General features: G+C 46.0%; 1 protein-coding gene across 4 annotated transcripts in view; it reads right to left on the bottom strand.

Moving 5' to 3' along the window:
• fbxo4 (F-box protein 4) overlaps window positions 1–25,300 on the bottom strand; it is a 70,751-nt gene that overhangs the window by 12,697 nt on the left and 32,754 nt on the right. For 3 of the 4 annotated variants that reach the window (XM_059974273.1, XM_059974272.1, XM_059974275.1), the window contains 4 exons: window positions 20,137–20,357; window positions 19,615–19,690; window positions 17,412–17,614; window positions 14,672–14,847 (listed from right to left, as the gene is read on the bottom strand). In XM_059974273.1, coding sequence (XP_059830256.1) covers window positions 14,672–14,847; window positions 17,412–17,614; window positions 19,615–19,690; window positions 20,137–20,357 — 676 coding nt within the window. Of the gene's footprint in view, window positions 1–4,142; window positions 5,932–14,671; window positions 14,848–17,411; window positions 17,615–19,614; window positions 19,691–20,136; window positions 20,358–25,300 lie in introns of those variants that run through there. The other variant, XM_059974274.1, reaches the window with a different exon arrangement.

Below are 25,300 nucleotides of genomic sequence, written 5' to 3'. Positions count from 1 at the left end.
TGTTCCTTAGGTCAGTACTGGGACCGCTACTCTTCACGTTGTTTGTCAATGATTTGGATAATGGAATTGATGGTTCTGTGGCAAAGTTTGGAGATGATATGAAGATAGGTGGAGGGATAGGTAGTGCTGAGGAAGCAATGTGATTGCAGAAACGTAGAAAACACAATACAGCTCCTTCAGCCCACAAAGCTGTGCCGAACATATCCTTACCTTGGAACTACCTAGGCTTACCCATAGCCCTCTATTTTTCTAAGCTCCATGTACCTATCCAAAAGTTTCTTAAAAGACCCTATCATTTCCACCTCCACCACCGCCACCGGCAGCCCATTCCACGCACTCACCACTCTCTGTGTCTGACATCTCCTCTGTACCTTCTTCCAAGCACCTTAACACTATGCCCTCTCGTGCTAGCCATTTCAGCCCTGGGAAAAAGCCTCTTACTATTCACATGATCAATGCCTCTCATTATCTTGTACACCTCTATCAGCTCACCTCTCATCCTCCATCGCTCCAAGGAGAAAAGGCCCAGTTCACTCAACCTATTCTCATAAGGCATGCTCCCCAATCCAGGCATCATCCTTGTAAATCTCCTCTGCACCCTTTCTATGGTTTCCACGTCCTTCCTGTAGTGAGGCGACCAGAACTGAGCACAGTACTCCAAGTGGGGTCTGACCAGGGTCCTATATAGCTGCAACATTATCTCTCTGATGAAGGCCAATGCACTGTACACTTTCTTAACCACAGTGTCAACCTGCGTAGCAGCTTTGAATAGAAGAACTTAGACGAATTGGAAGAATGGGCAAAAAGGTGGCAGGTGGAATGCAGTGTTGGGAAATGTATGATATTGCATTTTGGTTAAAGGAACAATGACTGTTATCTAAATGGGGAGAATGTTCAAACATGTGGTACAGAAAGCAAATGCAATTTTAGCATTTATTTCAAGCATATAAAAGCAAGGAGATAATGCTGAGACTTTATAAGATACTAGTCAGGCCGCATTTTGGAATATTGTCAACAGTTTTGGCCCCATATCTCAGAAAGGATGTGTCGTCATTGGAGAGAGACCAGATGAGGTTCACGTGGATTCCAGGAACGAAGGGGTTAACACATGAGCATTTGAATGCTTTGGGCCTGTTCTCACTGTAATTTAGAAGAATGTGGGGCGATCTCATTGAAACCTACTGAGTGTTGAAAGCATTATGGATGTGCAGGATGGTGGATGTGGAGAGGATGTTTTCCTATGGTAAGGGTAGAACTCTAGGTCAGTCTCAAAATTGAGTGGAGGCCTTTCAGAACAGAGGTAAGGTGAAATTTTTTTGGCTAGAGAGTAGTAAATCTGTGGAATGTTCTGGCACAGACTGCGGCGGAGGCCAAATCCCTGGATACATTTAAGGAGGGAGTTTCTCATTTCCTGATTGGTCAGGGCATCAAAGGATGTGGTGAGAAGGCAGGTGTATGGGGTTGAGTGGGTTTTGGGATCAGCCATGATGGAATGTAGAAGCAGACTTGATGGGCTGAATGGCCAGATTCTACTCCTATGCCTTATGGTAGTATGATGAGGCCACATTCAGGTTAGAGGAGCAACACCTCATATTTCATCTGGCTAGCCTCCAACCTAATGGCATGAACATTGATTTCTCTAACTTCCGGTAATTACTGTGCCCTCATCTTCTCTCTTTTTCCATTCCCATTCCTGGTTCCCCCTCACCCCTTCTCTCCTCCTCACCTACCTGTCAATTTCCTCTGGTTTCCTGCCTCCTTCCTCTTCCACCTATCACCTCCCAACTTCTTACTTCATCCCTCCCCTCTCCCATTCACACTCCTTCCCGCTCACCTGTCTCGCCTAACACCTGCCAACTTGTACTCCTTCACCTCCTCCCAACACAATATTCTGGCTTCTCCCCCCTTCCTTTCCAGTTCTGAAGAAGGGTCTCAGCCTGAAACGTTGACTGTTTATACTGTTCCATTGATGCTGCCTGACCTGCTGAGTTCCTCCAACAACATGCTGTGACGCAACACTCTATATCCCACTGTAACGCTTACGCGACCAGATGGTGTATGTCTAGGGGAAAATTCGTCCACCCGCCAAACCGCGCCTCCCCTATACATGGATGCTGTGAAATACATGCTAGTACAAGTTCACACACACCATATCAAGCTCACACCCGGTACGTTTACAGAATACACTTTATGAATCTTACTAGAACTAAGTGATTAATAATGATACAATATATATGAAGGGAAAGAAAATAAAGAAAAGCCACCAAAACTTATTAGAGTTCAGTCAATTTGTGCACATTGTTGGAGCTCAATCATTGACCCTCTGACCCCTTGTCGCTCTCCTCTGACCTCCACAACCCGCGCACCTGCGACCACCCTTGGTGATCGACCATCAGTGCCGCACCCGTCCCCACCTTCCTCGCCATCTTCTTCCCGACTCTCAAAAAGATCACGCACTCCCAGCTCCCAGACCCACAAAAGAAAATAACATCCAACCCAAATGGTTAACAAATGAATACAATCCCTGTTATCAGCAACTTTAACCCAAACAAGCTTCAAGAGTGCTCTGCAAGAAAAACACTCCCTCACCAGTTAGCATAACAAAGAAGCAGTTTTACTTTTAACAAAGAAGCCATTTTAATTAACACATGCAGTACACCACCTTAACCACTCCATCAAGTCACCATATCCCACCTTAACCACTCCATCAACTCACCATATGGACCCCGATCCCTCTGTTTCTCCGCACTGCTGAGATTCCTGTCATATAACCATACAACAATTACAGCATGGAAACAGGTCATCTTGGCCCTTCTAATCTGTGCTGAACACTTACTCTCACCTAGTCCCACTGGCCCGCACTCAGCCCATAACCCTCCATTCCTTTCCTGTCCGTGTACCTACCCAATATTTTTTAAATGAAAAAATAGAACCTGCCTCTACCACTTCTACTGGAAGCTCGTTCCACACAGCTACCACTCTCTGAGTAAAGAAGTTCCCCCTCGTGTTATCCCTAAACTTTTGCCCCTTAACTCTCAACTCATGTCCTCTTGGTTGAATCTCCCCGACTCTCAATGGAAAAAGCCTATCCACGTCAACTCTGTCTATCCCCTTTGCAATTTTAAATACCTCTATCAAGTCCCCCTTCAACCTTCTACGCTCCAAAGAATAAAGACCTAACTTGTTCAACCTTTCTCTGTAACTTAGGTACTGAAACACAGGTAATGTTCTAGAAAATCATCTCTGTACTCTCTCTATTTTGTTGACATCTTTCCTATAATTCAGTGACCAGAACTGTACACAATTAACATGTCATTAACCCTGTGTTCTGCCTTCAAGCTTAACATTGCAAAGTGAATCACTTAACATTTTTCTGGTTGAACTCCATCTGCCACTTATCAGCCCAGCTCTGCAGACGTCACTGTACTGTTGTCATCTACGACAACTTTCTACACTGTCCACAACACCACCAACCTTAGTGACATCTGCAGACTTAATAACCCACCCTTCTACTTTCTTCTCCAAGTCATTTATACAAGCCACGAAGAGCAGGGCTCCCAGAAGAGGCAAAAATAAAATCCAGGCAGAAAAGGAAAAGGAAATACAGACTGTTTTCTGTCAGCCAAGATGACATGAGCCTCGATGCTATTGGAACCGTCCCGAAGTGCTTCTGTTTCCATTTTTTCTGGCACCATTGCATACGTAGAATTTTACAAATGTGGGCACTCGTGGGCAAATGGCCAGTGACATGGTGGTCAGTGTAACACTGTGCAGTGCTGTGATCACCGGTCAGGTTCAATGCCCACTGCTGACTGTAACCCATGACCACGTCGGTGTCCTCCCACATTCCAAAGATGTTCGGGTTAGGGTTACTGAGTTATGGGTGGGCATGCTATGGTGGCACCAGAAGCGTAGCCACACTTGTGGGCTGCTCAGCACCTATCCTTGCAGATCTGATGCAATCAAATCAAGTCACTGTATGTTTCAATGTATGCACAACAAAAAAAATCTAATCTCTATCCTCCTCACATTGGAAAAGCTGAAGAGTTGTTTCCCCCTTGATTCATTTTCGAGATATACTTTAGTCTAAATTTAAAGAGACATTGATAAACCACATCGATACAGAAACTTTGCATCAGAAATTGAGGAAAAAAAACTTTTTAATTACCTGGACTTGGGGCGCTGCCCCACCAGTTAGCCCGCACCTGGACATGGACTTCCCATTGTTATATTTTGTAACTCCGGAAATCAACCACAAGAAAAGTGCAGGGGCCCAGGAATATTCGTGCACTTAGCTTCACTATTGAGGTGCTCACAGAGGACGTGGAAGAGTAACGATGTATGCTATTCACGTATCTCTTACATATAACTCGTAATGAATTGGGTAAACAAAGAATGCTTAATCAATGATATATTTACAAAATTACTCAAGGATTACTGAATATTAAATACACTGCATCGGTGTTGATATGGGATCACAGAACTGACTGTGAACACAGACACTCATGATATCGCTGGTCTGGTTTGGAGGGGTCACTGCACAGGATCAGAAAAAGCTGCAGGAGGTTGTAATCCCAGCCAGCTCCATCATGGGCACTAGCCTTCAAGTCATTGAAAACACCTTTAAAACGTGATGCCTCAAAAGGCAGCACCCAGGACATGACCTCTTCTCATTCTACCATCAGGGAGAGGTACAGGAGTCACACACTCAATGTTTCAGGAACGTCTTCTTACCCTCCAACGTAGATTTCTGAATGGACAGTGAACCCACGAACACTGACTACCTCGCCATTTATTTTTTTGCTTGTTTCTGCCCTACTTAGTTAATTTAAATATTTATATGCATATTTCGTCTTGTAATTCCTAGTTTTTAATGTATTGTACTGTACTGCTGCTATCAAACAACAAATTTTATGACACGTGTCAGTGATAATAAACCTGATTGTGACCTGGACATGGAGACAGGGATGGTGCTGTCATAGGGTCAGAGAAGTGAACGCAGCGACTCCGTCCTTTGTGTCAGAGAGTCACAGGGACAAGGATGCGTGGACTCCCGCTTGATATCATAGGGTCACAGGTCTGGAGGTAATCATGGGATCCCAGATCTCCACAAGACCTCAGGGACGTGGACATGGGATAGATAGTAACCTGTGGTGAAGGTCATGGCAATCTAGTGACCACGATTCATTGGTTAATTACAGGAGTTCAACTCTCCCTTTGTTCCATTGCTTTCCCATGACGAGGGAGATCAGGCATATTGACACAATTCCATGGGAATGTCTTATTTCATATAATAAGTTGGTAGTGCTCATCACTAATTACAGCTGAAAGGAATAAATCCCAAAAGATGGGCAGTAAGGCAGTAACATCTCCACCCACTAACCCACCCATCCACCACTGCTTAATCACTTCCTGTCAAAGTCACCTTATGTACTTACACTCCTATGCCTGGCGTCACTTCGTGGACATACAGTCAATCTGTGGATATAAGCTATCTAATGTATTCATATTTATAGTGTTTATTATTATTATTGTGTTATTTATCTTATTGTGCTTTTTTCAGCTCCATCAGATCTGGAGTAACAATTATTTAATTCTCCTTTACACTTGTGTACTGGAAATAACATTAATCTATCTTGAAACTTGATTAAAATCCAGCCAGAGATACAGTATTTATCAATAGTTATAAAAGGATAGTGATCCCACAGACAGACTGATTTGTGATCAGTATTATCACCCCACTTCCGTGGTACAGTGTCAACAGCGGTTTCTTCTGACGAGGTGGAGAAGAGATGAGCTTCCTGGATCTAACACCATTCCTCATTATGGTCCAGCTGTCCCTCACAGAACTCACAGTCTCCCAACTTCCCGAAGAATCCATTCGATGCCCTCAAGAAACCCATCTAACGTCTCTGCATCAGAGTCCTGTGCCTAATGAAATAAATAATTAGACTGGAGAACAGAGTCGACTATACTCTTTACCTGCTGAGTTCCTCCAGCATTTTGTGTGAGTGTGTTGATTGGACTGGAGGAAGCTGTGAGCTCACACTCAGTGATAACTCATCCAAAGTCACATCACGCTACATCTAACAGGCCTTCTCAATGTTCAAGTACACAATCAACTGCTTCACTATTATCTTTTCCACAACTCAGACCTACATCGAAACACACAGTGAAATGTGTTGCTTGTTGATGATGCGCTGGGGACAGCTCACACATTCTGGAGTCGACATGTCACACTGACAACGTCCAACACAAACAACAGTAACAAATAACAGCAAAACAAACCCCTTTCCACTCTCGCTCACACACAAACAGCCTCCAACCACAGGACAGACCACATCCAGCCTTCAGTCCTCGGCCCTGCACCCTCAGTCGCAGACATCAAACCTCTAAGTTCCTGACACACTGACCCAGGGGCTCCAACCCTCCTGACACACTGACCCAGGGGCACCAGCCCTCCTGACACACTGACCCTGGGGCTCCAACCCTCCTGACACGCTGACCCTGGGGCTTCAACCCTCCTGACACGCTGACCCTGGGGCTCCAACCCTCATGACACGCTGACCCTGGGGCTCCAACTCTCCTGACACAATAACCCTGGGGCCCCAACCCTCCTGACACACCGACCCTGGGGCTCCAACCCTCCTGACACAATGACCCAGGGGCTCCAACCCTCCTGACACACTGACCCTGGGGCTCCAACCCTCCTGACACACTGATTCAGGGGCACCAACCCTCCTGACACACTGACCCAGGGCCTTCAACCCTCCTGACCCGCTGACCCTGGGGCTCCAACCCTCCTGACACAATGACCCAGGGGTTCCAACACTCCTGACACGCTGACCCAGGGGCTCCAACCCTCCTGACACACCGACCCTGGGGCTCCAACCCTCCTGACACACTGACCCAGGGGTTCCAACCCTCCTGACATGCTGACCCAGGGGCTCCAACCCTCCTGACCCGCTGATCCAGGGGCACCAGCCCTCCTGACACAATGACCCAGGGCCTTCAACCCTCCTGACACACTGACCCTGGGGTTCCAACCCTCCTGACACACCGACCCAGGGGCTCCAACCCTCCTGACACACTGACCCAGGGGCTCCAACCCTCCTGACACACCGACCCAGGGGCTCCAACCCTCCTGACACACTGACCCAGGGGCTCCAACCCTCCTGACACACCGACCCTGGGGCTCCAACCCTCCTGACACAATGACCCAGGGCCTTCAACCCTCCTGACGTGCAAGACTAATGTTCTTGTGGGTAGTCACAGTAAGTACAAAGAAGCACAATGGAATCAATGAAAAACCACACAGACTGACAAACAACCAATGTACAAAAGACAACACACTGTGCAAATGCAAAAACAAATGAACGAGCAATAAATATCGAGAACATGAGATGAAGAGTCTTTCAAAGTGAGTCCTTTGGCTGTGAGGTCAGTTCAGCGATGGGGTGAGAGTCTCTTCAATGTCCATAATTACTCTATCTGCCCCCACCTACATCCCGGCAGCACATTCCACACGCCCACCACTCTGTACAAAAAACCCTACCTATATCACCCACACCTCCCCAATGCTTTCCTTAAGCAGAATTAGGCCATTTGGCCCATCAAGCCTGCATCGTCCTTCGTTCTCAGCTGATCCAATTTTCCCTTCAGACCCAATCTCCAGCCTTTTCCCCATATCCCTCATGCCCTAGCCAATCAAGAATCTTCAGCCTTAAATAGACCATAAGACCATAGATATAGGAGCAGAAGTAGGCCATTCAGCCCACTGAGTTTGCTCCACCATTCAATCATGGGCTGATCCAATTCTTCCAGTCATCCCCACTCCCCTGTCTTCTCCTCATCCCCTTTGATGCCCTGGCTAATCAAGAACCTATCTATCTTTGCCTTAACAGCACCCAATGACTTGGCCTCCACAGCCGCTCGTGGCAATAAATTCCACAGATTTGCCACCCTCTGACAAAGTAATTTCTCTGCATCTTTGTTCTCAATGAACGTCCTTTAATACTGAAGTCATGCCCTCTTGACCTAGACTCCCCTACCATGAGAAATAACTTTGCCATATCTAATCTGTTCATGCCTTTCAATACTATGAATGTTTCTATGCAATCCCCCCCTCATTCCCCTGAACTCCAGGGAATACAGCCCAAAAGCTGCCAGATGTTCCTCACATGATAACCCTTTCATTCCTGGAATCATTCTTATGAGTCTTCTCTGAACCCTCTCCAATGTCAGTATATCCTTTCTAAAATAAGGAGTCCAAAACTGCACACAATGCTCCAAGTGTGGCCTCACGAGTGCCTTATAGAGCCTCAAAATCACATCCCTGCTCTTATATTCTATACCTCTAGAAATGCCTGCCAACATTGCATTCACCTTCTCCACCACCGACTCAACCTGGAGGTTCACCTATAGGGTTTCCTGCACAAGGACTCCCAAGTCCCTTTGCATCTCTGTATTTTGAATTCTCTCCCCATCTAAATAATAGTCTGCCCGTTTATTTCTTCCACAAAAGTGCATGACCATACACTTTCCAACATTGTATTTCATTTGCCACTTCTTTACCCATTCCCCTAAACTATCTAAGTCTCTCTGCAGGCTCTCTGTTTCCTCAACACTACCCGCTCCTCTACCTATTTTTGTATCATAGGCAAATTCAGCAACAAATCCATTAATCCCATAGCCCCAATCATTGGCATAAAAAGCAGCGGTCCCAACACCGACCCCTGTGGAGCTCCACTGGTAACTGGCAGCCAGCCAGAATAGGATCCCTTTGGTCCCACTCTCTGTTTTCTGCCGACCAGCCAATGCCCCACCCATGCTAGTAACTCCAACCCTGCTCACAATACTCCAAAGTGAGGCCTCACCAGTGCTTTAAAAAGTTTCAACATTGCATCCTTGCTTTTGTAATCTAATTCTCTTGAAATGAATACAACAACACACACAAAATGCTGGTAGAACACAGCTGGCTAGGCAGCATCTGTAGGGAGAAGCGCTGTCGACGTTTCGGGCCGCGACCCTTCGTCAGGACTAACTGAAAGGAAAGATAGGAAAGAAAGGAAAAACCCTACTATCTTTCCTTTCGGTTAGTCCTGACGAAGGGTCTCGGCCCGAAACGTCGACAGCGCTTCTCCCTATAGATGCTGCCTAGCCTGCTGTGTTCTACCAGCACTTTGTGTGTATTGTTTGAATTTCCAGCATCTGCAGATTTCCTCGTGTTTGCTCTTGAAATGAATGCTAACATTGCATTTGCCTTCCTCACCACTGACTCAACCTGCAAATTAACCTTCAGGGAATCCTGTACAAGCACTTCCAAGTCCCTTTGTGGCTCAGTATTTTGTATTTTCTCTCCATTTAGAAAATAGTCTACCCTGCAGAACACCACTAATCACCAGCAATGTATATATCCCGTATCTTCTGAATTACTTTGAGAAATTCCAGCCATTGCTGCTCTGCCATCATCACTGCCAGTGTTGTTTTCCAATTAATTCTGGCCAACTCCTCTCTCATGCCTCTAATTCCCTTTACTCCATTGTAATACTGACTTTAGCTTCTCCTTCTCAAATTTCAGGGCACGTGATTATGACTACTTTCCTCTTTTACCTTAAGCTCTCTAATCAATTCTGGTTCATTGCACAACACCCAATGCAGAATAGCTGATTCCCTCATGGGCTATATCACAAGCTGTTCTAAAAAGCCATCTCGTAGGCAATCTAGAAATTCCACACTGCCCCCCCCCCCGCCAGAATCCCGCACCAACCTGATTTTCCCAATCTAACTGCATATTGAAATCCCCCGTGACGATAGTAACATTGCCCATGCATTTTCTATCTCCCATGATCATTTGTAGGTCGCATTTTCCTATTTGGGGGTCTGTATACAACTCTCATCAGGGTCTTTTTGGGTCTTTTTACCCTCGCAGTTCCTTAGCTCTTTCCACTTTCCAACCCGATATCATCTCTTTCTAATGATTTAATTTCATTTTCACCAACAGAACAAAGCTGCCACCTCTGCCTTCCTGCCTGTCCTTTCAATACAATGTGTATCCTTGGATATTAAGCTCCCAGCCATGATCCAGTGACGCCTACATCATACCTGCTGATCTGTAACCTTGCTGCAAGTTCATCTGCCTTATTCCACACACTGCGCACATTCAAGTATAACACCCTGTATTCACCCTTTTCAATTTTGCCTACCTTCTATGTTGCAACTCATCCTGCTGACTGCAATTTTGCCCCAACAGCCTCTCCTCATTACACATTGCCTCTGTTTGTGAACCAGCTACCTCGTCTTCAGCACTGTTATCCACCTTTCCTCTGATGCCTCTTGCATTGAAATCCATGCAGCTCAGAACACTAGTCGCACCATGCTCAACCTTGTGATTCCTGACTTTGTCTGAGGTCTTAGCGGCATCTGCCTCCACAACCTCTCCAGTAACTGTTCTGGCACTCTGGTTCCCATGCCCCTGCAACTTTAGTTTAACCCCCACCATGCAGCATTAACAAACTTTTTCTCTGGAATATTAGTTCCCCTCCAGTTCAGGTGCAAACCACCCCTTCTGTACAAGTCCCACCTTCCCTGGAAGAGACCCCAATGATCGAAAAATCTTATGCCCTCCCTCCTACATGCTCTGCCACGTATTAAACAGTATAATCTTCCTAGTTGTAGCCTCAGTAGCACGTGGCATGGGTAGCAGTCCTGAGATCTCAACTCTGGAGAACCTGCCCTTTAACTTAACACCTAACTCCCTGTTCAGAACCTCATCACTCGTTCTGCACATGCCCTTGGTACCTACATGGACAACAGCCTTTGGCTGTTCACACCTTCATTTAACAATGCTGAGGACTTCATCCAAGATGTCCTGCACCCTGCACCCAGAGGATGACATACCATCCAGGAATCTTGTTCTCTCCCACAGAATCTCCTGTCTGTTCCCCTGACTAATGAATCCCCTATCACCACAGTGTGCCTCTTCTCCCCCTTTCCCTTCTTAAGGAGCAAACTCAGTGCCAGAGACCTGACCTCTGTGACTTACCTCTGTTAGGTCAACCCCCCGACAGTATCCAAGTGTTATACCTGTTGTTGAGGGGGAATAGCCACAGGGGCACACAGTACATCTTAACCCCTTTCTCCTTCCAGACTGTCATCCAGTTCCCTGTGTCCTGCACCTTGGGTGTAACTACCTCTCTATATGTCCTATCTATCACCCCTTCAGCCTCCCAGATGATCCAGAGTTCATCCAGTTCCGGCTCCAACTCCTTAACGTGGATGCAGCTGGATGCACTTCTCCCAGTTGTGTGCGTCAGGGACACATCCCGCAGGAGGAGTATTTCACTATCCTAGCTGAGCAGATATAAAGGAGGGAAGGGAAAAGCCTTAACTTTGAGCTTGTCTTTTCTTTACTTTCTCTGACTCCAGATCACCACTGACAGTCCACTCAGATGACGGCTGCCACGCTTGCCCTGCCTTCCTTTAACTTGCTCTTGTTAATCAATCACAAATGCAGATTGGTCGCTGGTCAATTACATTCCTGACATCCACTTTGCTGCTGCCTTTTTCTACTCGGGCAGTGGACCCGAGTAAAATCTCCTCCTCTCAACCTTCTAAAGTCCGGATTGGGCACTGGTCAGATCTCTTTTACACCCTCTTATATTAGTCATTGCCACCCTGGGGAAAAAGTCCCTGACTATCCACTCAATCAATGTCTCGTACCTTGTACACCTCCATCAAATCATCTCTTGTCCTCCTTCATTCCAAAGAGAAAAGGCCAAGCTCACTCAGCCTATCTTCATAAGATAACTGAATATTTCTAGCTTCTCCCTAATGAAACTTCACCTTGTCAGCGCATGGATCATCCTTTGCTGAATTCTGAAATTTCCCAATCCTTAGACATACTGTGTTATTGAAACATTATAAGCTTTTTTCCAGTAATCTAATACTATCCTTAGCTTCTCTCGATAGGCCTGGACCACAATTCCTGTTAGGCTTTGCCTTAAAGGGATATAAATGATCTGTAAAGTAGATTTTAGTTCATGACTTCTTTGAAAGGAAGCCATTGTTTTTCACTGTTATACAGTACATCTTCATGGAGATTTCCCAACTCACAGCATTCTTACTCTGGTTTCCTCATAGTTACGACCTTGTTTGAGTTGAACTAAATCACTTTAAATCTTTACATCAAATTCTGTCTTTCCATGATCACTGTTCCCTACAGGCCTATTATCTTGGCCAGATACACGCCTGGCCCAAAAAACATTTTCTCATGAGGCTACCTGTTCTATTAGTTCATTGAATACACTCTGGCACTAGTACTGGACGAAAATATTATCTCTCTCTCTGTCTCCCTCTCTCTATCCAACTCTCTCTCTCATATGTAAAGGGGTTTTTTTTTCTCTTTGTTACTGTTGGGAAAGGGTTTCCTTTTGTTAACTAGCAGGAATGATAATTTACTGATAACGAGAATGGTATTCCTTTGTAAACCAAATGGGGATTAATGTTCTTTCTTCTGAGTCTGTAAGCTTTTGTTGACGGGCTTTTGGGCAGATCGGCGCAAGGGGGTCGAGAGAGAGGATGCAATGCTCTAAGCTGGGCGAGGACCGGACCCCAAAGGGGGGTCCGAGGCCGGGAGATTCTCCGAGGAGGAGGGGGGGGGATGAAGCTAGATGTGCTTGGTTGACCACTCGGAGGGTCCTGAGCTGTTTGGAGAGTCGAGGAGTTCGGAGGGTCCTGAGCTGCAAGTCGAGGAGTTCAGAGGGGATTGAATGGTGGCCAGAAGACTTCAGTAATTGAGCTCCAACGGCTGTGCACGAAGTGGTTTGGACTTTGATAAGTTTGGCGCCTTTTCTTTAATTTTCTCTTCATATATACTGTATCGTTATTAATCACTTAGTTATAGTAACCTTTATAAATTGTACTCATTTAATCGCTTATGGTGTACTGTCTGTTTTTGGGCGAGGCGGGGACATCACACAGCGTCCACACCAGCTGATTACCCAGTTTGGCGGGGCCGAAGGCTGCTCCCCCTAGACGGAACGAGCTGAGCGAGCCTGTGGCGACCCAGGGGGTTACACATACATACTCCATCTCACTCTCTCTCTCAAGCACACACACATAAACTGTCTCAGTTTCCCTCTATCAATCCCTCTCTCTCTCACACACACACAGCCTCCCTCTCTATCCATCTCACTTTCTCTCTCTCACACACACAATTGTCTGTCTCAGCCTCCCTCTCTATCCATCTCACTCTCTCTCTCACACACAAACTGTTTGTCTCAGTCTCCCTGTCCATCCATCTCTCTCTCACTCTCTCTCTCACACACAGAAATTGTCTCTCTATCTCGTTTGCTCTTTTCTCGCTGCTGCCATCTTGTAGAAGGTACAGGAGCCTCAGGACTTGCACCACCAGCTTCAAGAACAGTTACCACCCCTCCACCATCAGGCTCTTGTACAAAAGGTGATTTGGTTTCTGGTGTTCCTACAACCAACAGTTTCACCTTAAGGATTCTTTATCTTGTTATTTCATGCTCTCGTTGTTTATTGCTAATTATTTATATTTGCATTTGCACAGTTTGTTGTCTTCTATGCTCCTATCCTTTCATTGATCCTGCTTACAGTTACTATTCTAAAGATCTGCTGAGAGTGCCTGCAGGAGAAAGAATCTCCAGGTTGTACGTGGTGACATGTAGTATATGTATTCTGATAATAAACTTACGTTGGACTTTAAACTCCCAGTCTCAGACTGACAGTTCTAAAAGCAATTACTACTGTTACAAGGTTCCCATCCTCTCCATGACAGGTTCTCTTAGTCACGGAGCAACACAGACCGACTGAGATAGTGTGTGTGTGTGAAGAAGAAGAAGAAGAAGAAGGTGCTTGGGAAACTGGATGGTCTGAAGGTGGATGAGTCACCTGGACCAGATGGTGCACATCCCAGAGTTCTGAAAGAGGTAGCTGAAGAGATCATGCAGGCATTACTAATGATCATTCAAGAATCACTAGATTCAGAGGACTAGAAAATTGCAGATGTCACTCCACTCTTTCAGAAAGGAGAGAGCAGAAAAAAGGAAAGAATAGGCCAGTTAGCCTGACTTTAAGGTTGGGAAGATGTTGGAATTCATTATTAAGGTTGAGGTTCCAGGGTACTTGGAAGCACATGACAAAGCAGGCTGAAGTCTGCATGGCTCTCAAAGGAGAAATCTTGCCTGATAAATCTGCTGGAACTCTTTGAGGAAATAACAGGCAAGATAGACCACAGACTCAGTGGACATTATTTACTTGGATTTTCAGAAGGCCTTTGACAAGGTGCCACACACGAGGCTCCCCAACAAGATATGAGCCCATGGTATTACAGGAAAGTTAGTAGCAAGGGTAGATCAGCTGACTGTCAAAGGGCAAAGGGACCCGTTTCTGGTTGGCGGCTGGGGACTAGCTGTGTTCTGTAGGGGTTGGTACTGGGACCACTTCTCTTCATATTGTATATCAATGATTTGGACGATGGGATTAATGGTTTCGTGGCCCAGCTTGATGATACAAAGACAGATGGAGGGGCAAGTAGTGTTGAGATAGCAGGGAGTCGGCAGAAGGATTAAGGCAGATTGGGAGAATGAGCAAAGAAGTGGCAGATGGCATGATCATACACTTAAAAATAAAAATCTGCACTTACTAGCCAAGGCACTTCAAGTTGGGATAACCGTAACTGGTGAGATATGTAAACACAGGGTATCCGTTGGACGTCAGGTCGCGAAACACAGCACAATACAAGGATTGGGCGGCCTGGGGGACCAAGAGCTGGATTGATCATTGCCTGGAGCTGGAGAATTTCCTCTCCACGATTGTGCTCTGAGGGAAAGAGTACGAGTTAAATTTCAGAAAATTATGCCTTTTACATTCTTACACAAAGGAAGCTCAGGGAAAATCGGCAGGCCCGGACATATTCTAATTCCATCAGAGTGCCAAGCTGATCTGCTCTCCGGGATTTAGCTCAGCAAGCAATTTAATACAGAGCCATTCCGTCTCAGTAAGGACGTCTTCAGCCACTATAGAGGGACTTCAACACTGCTGGGACCTCAGAATCTGGTTTATTGTCACTGGCAAGAGAAAATCTGCAGACGCTGGAAATCAAAGTAATGCACACAAAATGCTGGAAGGACTCAGCAGGACAGGCAGCAACTGTGGAAAAGAGTAAACAGTCGATGTCTTGGGCCAAGACCCTTCATCAGGACTCAGTCATTACTCATTAGTCCTGATGAAGGGTCTTGGATGAAATGCCGACTGTTTATTCATTTCTGCAGATGCTGCCTGACCTGCAGAATGTCTCCAGCATCTTGTGTGCTTTATTTTTTCACTGACTTAGGATGATGTGAAATTTATTGACTTCCAACAGCAACACGGTGCCAAGACATAATATTACCATAAAATACAAAAAAATATATTTTTAACACTGTTTTTAGAGAGTTGTGGGTGTGTGGAATACTGTGTCATGAGAGGTGCTAGAGGCAAATTTACTCAGGACATTTACTCTGAAATAGGCATATGGGTGATGGAAAGTGGAGGGCTCTGTGGGAGGGAAGGGTTAGATTGAGTTTGGATTACAAGTTCAGCACAACATGATGGGCCCAAGGGCCTGTACTCTACTGTCATAAGAAGATAAGAAATAGGAGCAGGAGTAGGCCCCCCAGCCCATCGAGCCTGCCCCGCCATTCAATAAGATCATGGCTGATCTGTCCGTAAACTCAGCTCCATCTACCTACCTTTTCCCCAAAACCCTTAATCTCCTTAATATGTAAAAACCTATCTAACTGTTTTTTAAATATATTTAGTGAAGAAGCCTTAACTGCTTCCCAGGGCAGAGAATTTCTCATCTCCATCCTAAACCTCCTCCCTTGAATCTTGAAGCAATGTCCCCTAGTTCTAGTCTCACCTACCAATGGAAACAACTTTCCTACTTCTATTTTACGTTCTGTACAATCCAGCATCTACAGAATCTCTTGTGTTTATGTAATGTTTGATATTCTATGTTAAATAAATAGTGTTAAAAAATGCTGGATTAACAAGGCGGTATTCATGGGCCATTCAGAAATATGAAGGTGAGGGGGGAGAAGCTGTTTCTGAACGTGCATCTTCTAAGTTTCTGTACGTCCTCGCTGGTGGAAGAGAACCTGTCCTGGATGGTGAGGGTTCTTAGTGACGGATGTCACCTCCTTGAAGATGTCCTCAATGGTGGGGAGGGTTGTGCCCACGATGGAGGTACAAGTGTAACAAGAAGACCCTCCAGTGTGGCATATGATTAATATAAGGCTCAGAGTGGAGTGAACCATAATGTTGAATCCTGACTGAAGCGATTAGCACAACACCCCCTGATGTCCAACAACGTTAACTGACTCAGATGGGCAATACCACGCAAAGGTCTTGGCCACATATACGTACATATCTAGGGTGCCTAAGACTTTTGCTCAGCACTGTAATAATTTTATGTATTGCACTGTACTGCTGCCAAAAAAAACTAATTTCGTCATGTATGTGAGTGACAGTAAATCTGATTCTGATATGGGTCTCTATCATGGATTGAGAGTGGAAAGGGGGAAGGAGAAGGGAATCAGTTGGGAAAGGGGGAAGAGAGAAGAGAGAAGATTTGCATTGGAGGTTAACTCTGTACCTAACCCATTACGCATTTGGTTTGAGAGCATCCGATGAGACATTGTGGAGGGAAGTATACTTGTCTAAGTTATCCTGCCCTGGGAGCCCTTGAAGACCAGAGGTAGTCCTTAAGGTCAAGTCTGTGAGGACTGGAGGCCTGTCTGTGTATGAGAGAGGGGTCTGGTTGGTGGGAGGGTGGCTGCTGGGCTTGTTTTGTTCTGTTGAACATTATGGGCATGCTCCATTGGTGCCGCAATGTACGGTGACTTGCGGGCTGCCCTCAGCATGTCCTTGGGTGTATTGGTTGTTAATGCAGACAATGCACTTTACTGTACGTGTACACAAGATAAATGATAAATTGGAATCGGAATCCTGGTGGCCATGGGATAATACCGAGGAAGGGACTCGACCTGAAACATTGTCTCTCTATTCCTCTCCGTAGATGCTGCATGACCAGCTGAGATTCTCCATTTTGTGTGTGTTCCTCAGGATTTCCAGCATCCGCACCTCTCGTGTCTATGATTTTCCGCACTGTCCCCAACCCACTGAGAGATTTTATTGGAACAGTGCTTTACTTTGCATTAAACATGCATCCCACCTTCCCTGCATTAAACTACCAGGTATTAAATTCATATGAGTGCAGAACTATCCATAAAATTGGTTATGTCTTGCTACTACTGCACGGTATGAGAAACATTCACATTTTTTTCTGACACTAAAAATTCCATCGCCTTCGGTAACAGGATGAAAGTATGAGACGCACTAACCTCTCTGCACTTCAGCATTTGCCACGTAGATGAAGCCATCCACTATCCTGCACACCTGCTGGACCTGAGGGATGATGCTGTAAAAAGTCCCCCTCTGCCGAGCACTCTCTCCGTCACGTTGGTCCACATCAGCAAGTTCTTGTTGCACAAACAGTTTATTAACAGCTGTGTTTTCTGCTCTCCGCGCGCTTTCTCTTTCCTTCCTGAAAAAGGGATGGTGATCCTGCAGACACTAGTATTACAGAAACAGCTCTTGGAAAGAGCAGGTCTACTCCCACATTACAAAGATTTGCTGGTCGGTAGGTTAATTGGGCATTTGGGTGTAATTGAGAGTTGCAGGCTTGTGGGGCTGTACCTCTCAATAAAATCGATAAATAATAATATTCTGCAGTGAAGAGACTCAGATCGTTGGCTATTGGCTGCTTGCTAGCCTGAGTCTGCTCTCCCACCACGAGTCACTAGGAATATGTGAACTGAGAGAGGAACATCTTTAAAAGGCAGTGCCTCGAGAAGCAGAATCCCTCAATAAAGACCCTCACCATCCACAACACGCCCTCTTCACATTACCACCATCAGAGATGACACACACTCAACGTTACCGGGAACAGCCTCTTCCTCTCCGCCATCGAATTTCTGAATGGACAACAAACCCAAGAACGCTACCTTGCTATCGACCTCTTTTTGCACTATTTATTTGTTCTTAAGATATTTTATACTTGATTGTACTGCAACAATCATGAAATACGTCAGTGAAAGCAAACCCGATTCTGAATCAGAATGGGGCTTTCAGTACAATCGGGGCTTATCTAAGTGTAACGTTGACTCCACACTCCTGACTACCCCCCAGCCACTTTCCAGCTCCCTCCTTATGTAATTCTACTTTAAAAATTCTCACTGTCTGCTTCTGCCACTTTTTGATGGAGAGAGATCCAACAACTCACAGTCTTCTAAAAGAAAAACAACACTTAATCTCTCTCCAGGGGACAGCTGCTTATTTTTAATGAGTAGCTCCTAATTCTGGATTTCCTGGAAGAGGAATCATCTTCTCCACATGCATACTCTAAAGACCCTTGCAGTTACATATTTCATCCAAGTTGCTCCTGGTGCTTCTCAATGCCACCAGATGCAATCTGGACTATGCAACTCTCGTCTTCAGGAAACCTGCCCATTCTCGGTGCCAGTCTCTGAATTGCTTTCAATGCAATAACTTCTCCCAGTGGGGCATAGGCCATCGATAACCTCCCCTCTCTATTGTCCTCTGTTCTGAGCCAGTTTCTCAAGGGTGCACCACGAGTGTACTCATTGTAAAATTTCGGCCTCAACATCTCTCCTCCTTGTGTTCTTTAGACGCCCGTTTTTCTTCTTTCTTTGGAGATTCCATATTAATCCCTGCCTGGTGATGTTGTCGATTGGCTTTCTCAATCTACCTCCATTTCCATTTGCGTGTTTGCATCTCCATGGACTCCTGGTTGGTGTTTCCCCCACAATGTCTGGTTGGTTACTTTGTCAGTCTGTCTGATGTTTAGGATCCTTCCTAGGTCACTGGTCGATGAAAGCCTGCAATTTTTGTCGTGTCTCAATGCATTAACATTCTTCCTTCAATACGGAGGCCAAACCTGTACAGAGTGCTCCTGATATGGTCCTATAAACTGTAAGTAAACTATAACCTACCTCCCTGCTTTTGTATTTTAGCAATAAACCTGATCTCCAACAGAACCAATGGTTGCAACCAGAACCTGCATCCATCATGTCCAAAAGTCGTTAAAAGGGCTCTCAGTCACAGGTGATTTCAAAAAGGCCTGTCAAGCACCTACTAGGATATGCACTATGTATCTGATGCACTTTATATACTGGAATAAAGTGACACTAAGCTCAATCTAGCATGAAACATGTTAAAAGGCTAGCTTTGTCACATTTATCCAAAACACACAGTGAAATGTGTTGTTTGCATCAATCAATACAGTTTGAGGATGCACTGGGGGCAGCCCACAAGTATCACCACAATTCTAACACCAACATAGCAAGTCCACAATTCACCAACCCTAACCCTTGGACTCTGAGAGGAAATCAGTCACAGGGAGAAGGTACAAACTCCTTACAGACAGCGGCGGGGAATTGAACCCTGGAACCAAAGGGGATCACCTCAGTGAATCGTGTTCCTGGGTCCTGAGCCCATGCCAGTGAACAACAATTTACTACTCACCAGGTTGTTGAAAATAAAGTCAGGATGTTGAACTTGAGTTCTTTGTTGAAAAAGAAGCTGATTCCCGAGCCAATTCCTGCAATAGGAAACATCACAGCTAGGAGGACAATTCTGCCCAGCGGAGTTGGTCACGGGTTCCGATGGTGCAGGCATGAAGTGAATAGAAAACCCCTTCCTACTCTCTCCTTCATCCCTGCATCTTCCTTTAATGATCGAATCAGTCTTCTCGGTTAAGATTCAGTAGTCATGGCGTGCATTACGATGTTGTCAGTAATGGTATGATATTGTACGGAAGGGGAGTTCTACGATGCCCAAGCACTCCAAGGCAGAGATGGATTCATCTAGATGCAGAGAAAGATCCCTCTACGATGGCCCTTTAAATACAGCCAGAATCCCGGGAATGAAAGGGTTAAAGTATGAGGAGTGTTTGATGGCTCAGGGCTGTGCTGCGGGCAGTCAGCAAGTGTTGCCACACCTTCCAGTACCAAAAAAGAATGCTCACAATGAAACAGACAGACTTACCATCAATCTGCCTCTGTGGTAAGCCTGCCACAGGCAGCAGCCTTGGCGAGTTCATCATCTTTGTAACCAGTGAGGTATCCAGCTGCTCCAGACCAGGTCCAAACATGGCAAAGCGAGGTTCTGCCTGGGACACCAGGGAATAGAAGAAGGAGGTCACGGAGCTGTAGACTGGGTTTCTCACTTTCCAGTGCTTTCTGCCCTCGGGACAGCTCCTTATGTACCTACAAACAGAAACCCTTCCTGTTAACTGTTGCTGCCATCTCTCATGGTATCAGCACTTCAGGTGTAAAGACCAGACAAGAAGACTGGCACATTGAAAAGCAAAAGGGGTGACAGATGGATTTTTGTAGCTGATGTATTGCGGAAGGCAGGATCAGGAGGAATAATTCAGACCACTGAACTCCACAACATACTCAAGGGCCATGTCCTCAATACTATTAACTACCTGTCTATCTGTTTATTCAGTATGTAGTTGCACACTTTGTCTTCTTTTGCACCTTGTGTGTGTTTTTCATTGATCCCAATGCATTTCTTTGTATCTGCTGTCAACATCAGCAGGAAATGAAACACAGGAGAGGATATAGAGACAATTACATATTTTGTGAACAAATTTACTTAAAACTCTATCAGACATGAACAAAGAGGCTGAACTCTATCCTGGCTTCAATAAGCTTCCACAAGAAAAAACAAACTCAAATATGAGCCACATCTTGAGGCTTTTGAAGGACGATGTTTCACAATTCCACACTCCGCTCGAGCAACTGCTTCACGACATCCCTGTTCCAGGATTCACAATAAGGAAAGGTTTTTGCCCCAATAACAGTGACCCAAAAGTATCCTACAACACACCCAGAACATCAGGTAACCCACATCACACCCAGAACATCGGGTATCCTACAACACAACCAGAACATCAGGTATCCTGCAACACACCCAGAACATCAGGTATCCTGCAACACATCCAGAACATCAGGTATCCTACAACACACCCAGAACATCAGGTATCCTACAACACACCCAGAACATCAGGTATCCTACAACACTCCCAGAACATCAGGTATCCTACAACACACCCAGAACATCAGGTATCCTACAACACACCCAGAACATCAGGTATCCTACAACACACCCAGAACATCAGGTATCCTACAACACACCCAGAACATCAGGTAACCCACATCACACCCAGAACATCGGGAATCCTACAACACACCCAGAACATCAGGTATCCTACAACACACCCAGAACATCGGGTATCCTACATCACACCCAGAACATCAGGTAACCCACAACACCCCCAGAACATCAGGTAACCCACATCACACCCAGAACATCAGGTAACCCACATCACACCCAGAACATCAGGTAACCTGCAACACACCCAAAACATCAGGTAACCCACATCACACCCAGAACATCAGGTATCCTACAACACACCCAGAACATCAGGTATCCTACAACACACCCAGAACATCAGGTATCCTGCAACACACCCAGAACATCGGGTAACCCACATCACACCCAGAACATCAGGTATCCTACAACACACCCAGAACATCAGGTATCCTACAACACACCCAGAACATCAGGTATCCTACATCACCCCCAGAACATCAGGTATCCTACATCACCCCCAGAACATCAGGTATCCTACATCACCCCCAGAACATCAGGTATCCTACATCACCCCCAGAACATCAGGTATCCTACATCACCCCCAGAACATCGGGTAACCCACATCACACCCAGAACATCGGGTATCCTACAACACACCCAGAACATCGGGTATCCTACAACACACCCAGAACATCGGGTAACCCACATCACACCCAGAACATCGGGTATCCTACAACACACCCAGAACATCGGGTAACCCACATCACACCCAGAACATCGGGTATCCTACAACACACCCAGAACATCGGGTATCCGACAACACACCCAGAACATCGGGTAACCCACATCACACCCAGAACATCGGGTATCCTTCAACACACCCAGAACATCAGGTATCCTACAACACACCCAGAACATCAGGTAACCCACATCACACCCAGAACATCAGGTATCCTACAACACACCCAGAACATCAGGTATCCTACATCACACCCAGAACATCAGGTATCCTACAACACTCCCAGAACATCAGGTATCCTACAACACACCCAGAACATCAGGTATCCTACAACACACCCAGAACATCAGGTAACCCACATCACACCCAGAACATCAGGTAATCCTCATCACACCCAGAAAATCAGGTATCCTACATCACACCCAGAACATCAGGTAACCCACAACACACCCAGAACATCAGGTAACCCACAACACATCCAGAACATCAGGTATCCTACAACATACCCAGAACATCAGGTATCCTACAACACACCCAGAACATCAGGTATCCTACATCATCCCCAGAACATCAGGTATCCTACAACACACCCAGAACATCAGGTATCCTACAACACACCCAGAACATCAGGTATCCTACATCATCCCCAGAACATCAGGTATCCTACAACACATCCAGAACATCAGGTATCCTGCAACACATCCAGAACATCAAGTATCCTGCAACACACCCAGAACATAAGGTAACTCACAACACACCCAGAACATCAGGTAACTCACAACACACACAGAACATCAGGTATCCTACATCACCCCCAGAACATCAGGTATCCTACATCACCCCCAGAACATCAGGTATCCTACATCACCCCCAGAACATCAGGTATCCTACATCACCCCCAGAACATCAGGTATCCTACATCACCCCCAGAACATCAGGTATCCTACATCACCCCCAGAACATCAGGTATCCTACATCACCCCCAGAACATCAGGTATCCTACATCACCCCAGAACATCGGGTAACCCACATCACACCCAGAACATCGGGTATCCTACAACACACCCAGAACATCGGGTATCCTACAACACACCCAGAACATCAGGTAACCCACATCACACCCAGAACATCGGGTAACCCACATCACACCCAGAACATCGGGTATCCTACAACACACCCAGAACATCGGGTATCCGACAACACACCCAGAACATTGGGTAACCCACATCACACCCAGAACATCGGGTATCCTTCAACACACCCAGAACATCAGGTATCCTACAACACACCCAGAACATCAGGTAACCCACATCACACCCAGAACATCAGGTATCCTACAACACACCCAGAACATCAGGTATCCTACATCACACCCAGAACATCAGGTATCCTACAACACTCCCAGAACATCAGGTATCCTACAACACACCCAGAACATCAGGTATCCTACAACACACCCAGAACATCAGGTAACCCACATCACACCCAGAACATCAGGTAACCCTCATCACACCCAGAACATCAGGTAACCCTCATCACACCCAGAAAATCAGGTATCCTACATCACACCCAGAACATCAGGTAACCCACAACACACCCAGAACATCAGGTAACCCACAACACATCCAGAACATCAGGTATCCTACAACATACCCAGAACATCAGGTATCCTTCAACATACCCAGAACATCAGGTATCCTACATCATCCCCAGAACATCAGGTAACCCACAACACACCCAGAACATCAGGTATCCTACAACACACCCAGAACATCAGGTATCCTACAACACACCCAGAACATCAGGTAACCCACAACACACCCAGAACATCAGGTATCCCACATCACACCCAGTACATCAGGTAACCTACAACACACCCAGTACATCAGGTAACCTACAACACACCCAGAACATCAGGTAACCCACATCACACCCAGAACATCAGGTAACCTACAACACACCCAGAACATCAGGTAACCCACAACACATCCAGAACATCAGGTATCCTACAACATACCCAGAACATCAGGTATCCTTCAACATACCCAGAACATCAGGTATCCTACATCATCCCCAGAACATCAGGTAACCCACAACACACCCAGAACATCAGGTATCCTACAACACACCCAGAACATCAGGTATCCTACAACACACCCAGAACATCAGGTAACCCACAACACACCCAGAACATCAGGTATCCCACATCACACCCAGTACATCAGGTAACCTACAACACACCCAGAACATCAGGTAACCCACAACACACCCAGAACAGCAGGTATCCTACAACACCCAGAACAGCAGGTATCCTACAACACACCCAGAACATCAGGTAACCCACAACACACCCAGAACATCAGGTAACCCACAACACACCCAGAACATCAGGTAACCCACAACACACCCAGAACATCAGGTAACCCACACAACACCCAGAACATCAGGTAACCCACACAACACCCAGAACAGCAGGTATCCTACAACACCCAGAACATCAGGTAACCCACAACACACCCAGAACAGCAGGTATCCTACAACACCCAGAACAGCAGGTATCCTACATCACCCCCAGTACATCAGGTAACCCTCATCACACCCAGAACATCAGGTAACCCACAACACCCCCAGAACATCAGGTATCCTGCATCACCCCCAGAACATCTTGTATCCTACAACACATCCAGAACATCAGGTATCCTACATCATCCCCAGAACATCGGGTATCCTACATCACACCCAGAACATCAGGTAACCCACAACACCCCCAGAACATCAGGTATCCTTCAACACACCCAGAACATCAGGTATCCTACAACATACCCAGAACATCAGGTATCCTTCAACATACCCAGAACATCAGGTATCCTACATCATCCCCAGAACATCAGGTAACCCACAACACACCCAGAACATCAGGTATCCTACAACACACCCAGAACATCAGGTATCCTACAACACACCCAGAACATCAGGTAACCCACATCACACCCAGAACATCAGGTATCCTACAACACACCCAGAACATCAGGTATCCTACAACACACCCAGAACATCAGGTATCCTGCATCACACCCAGAACATCAGGTATCCTACAACACACACAGAACATCAGGTATCCTACAACACACACAGAACATCAGGTATCCTACAACACACCCAGAACATCAGGTATCCTACATCACACCCAGAACATCAGGTATCCTACATCACACCCAGAACATCAGGTATCCTGCATCACACCCAGAACATCAGGTAACCCACATCACACCCAGAACATCAGGTATCCTACATCACACCCAGAACATC

The sequence above is a fragment of the Hypanus sabinus genome, chromosome 7, assembly GCF_030144855.1.
Source record: "Hypanus sabinus isolate sHypSab1 chromosome 7, sHypSab1.hap1, whole genome shotgun sequence".
In the NCBI taxonomy this organism is placed as follows: domain Eukaryota; kingdom Metazoa; phylum Chordata; class Chondrichthyes; order Myliobatiformes; family Dasyatidae; genus Hypanus; species Hypanus sabinus.
The sequence above is the reverse complement of the archived record's forward strand: the minus strand, read 5'-3'. Positions and strand labels throughout refer to the sequence as shown.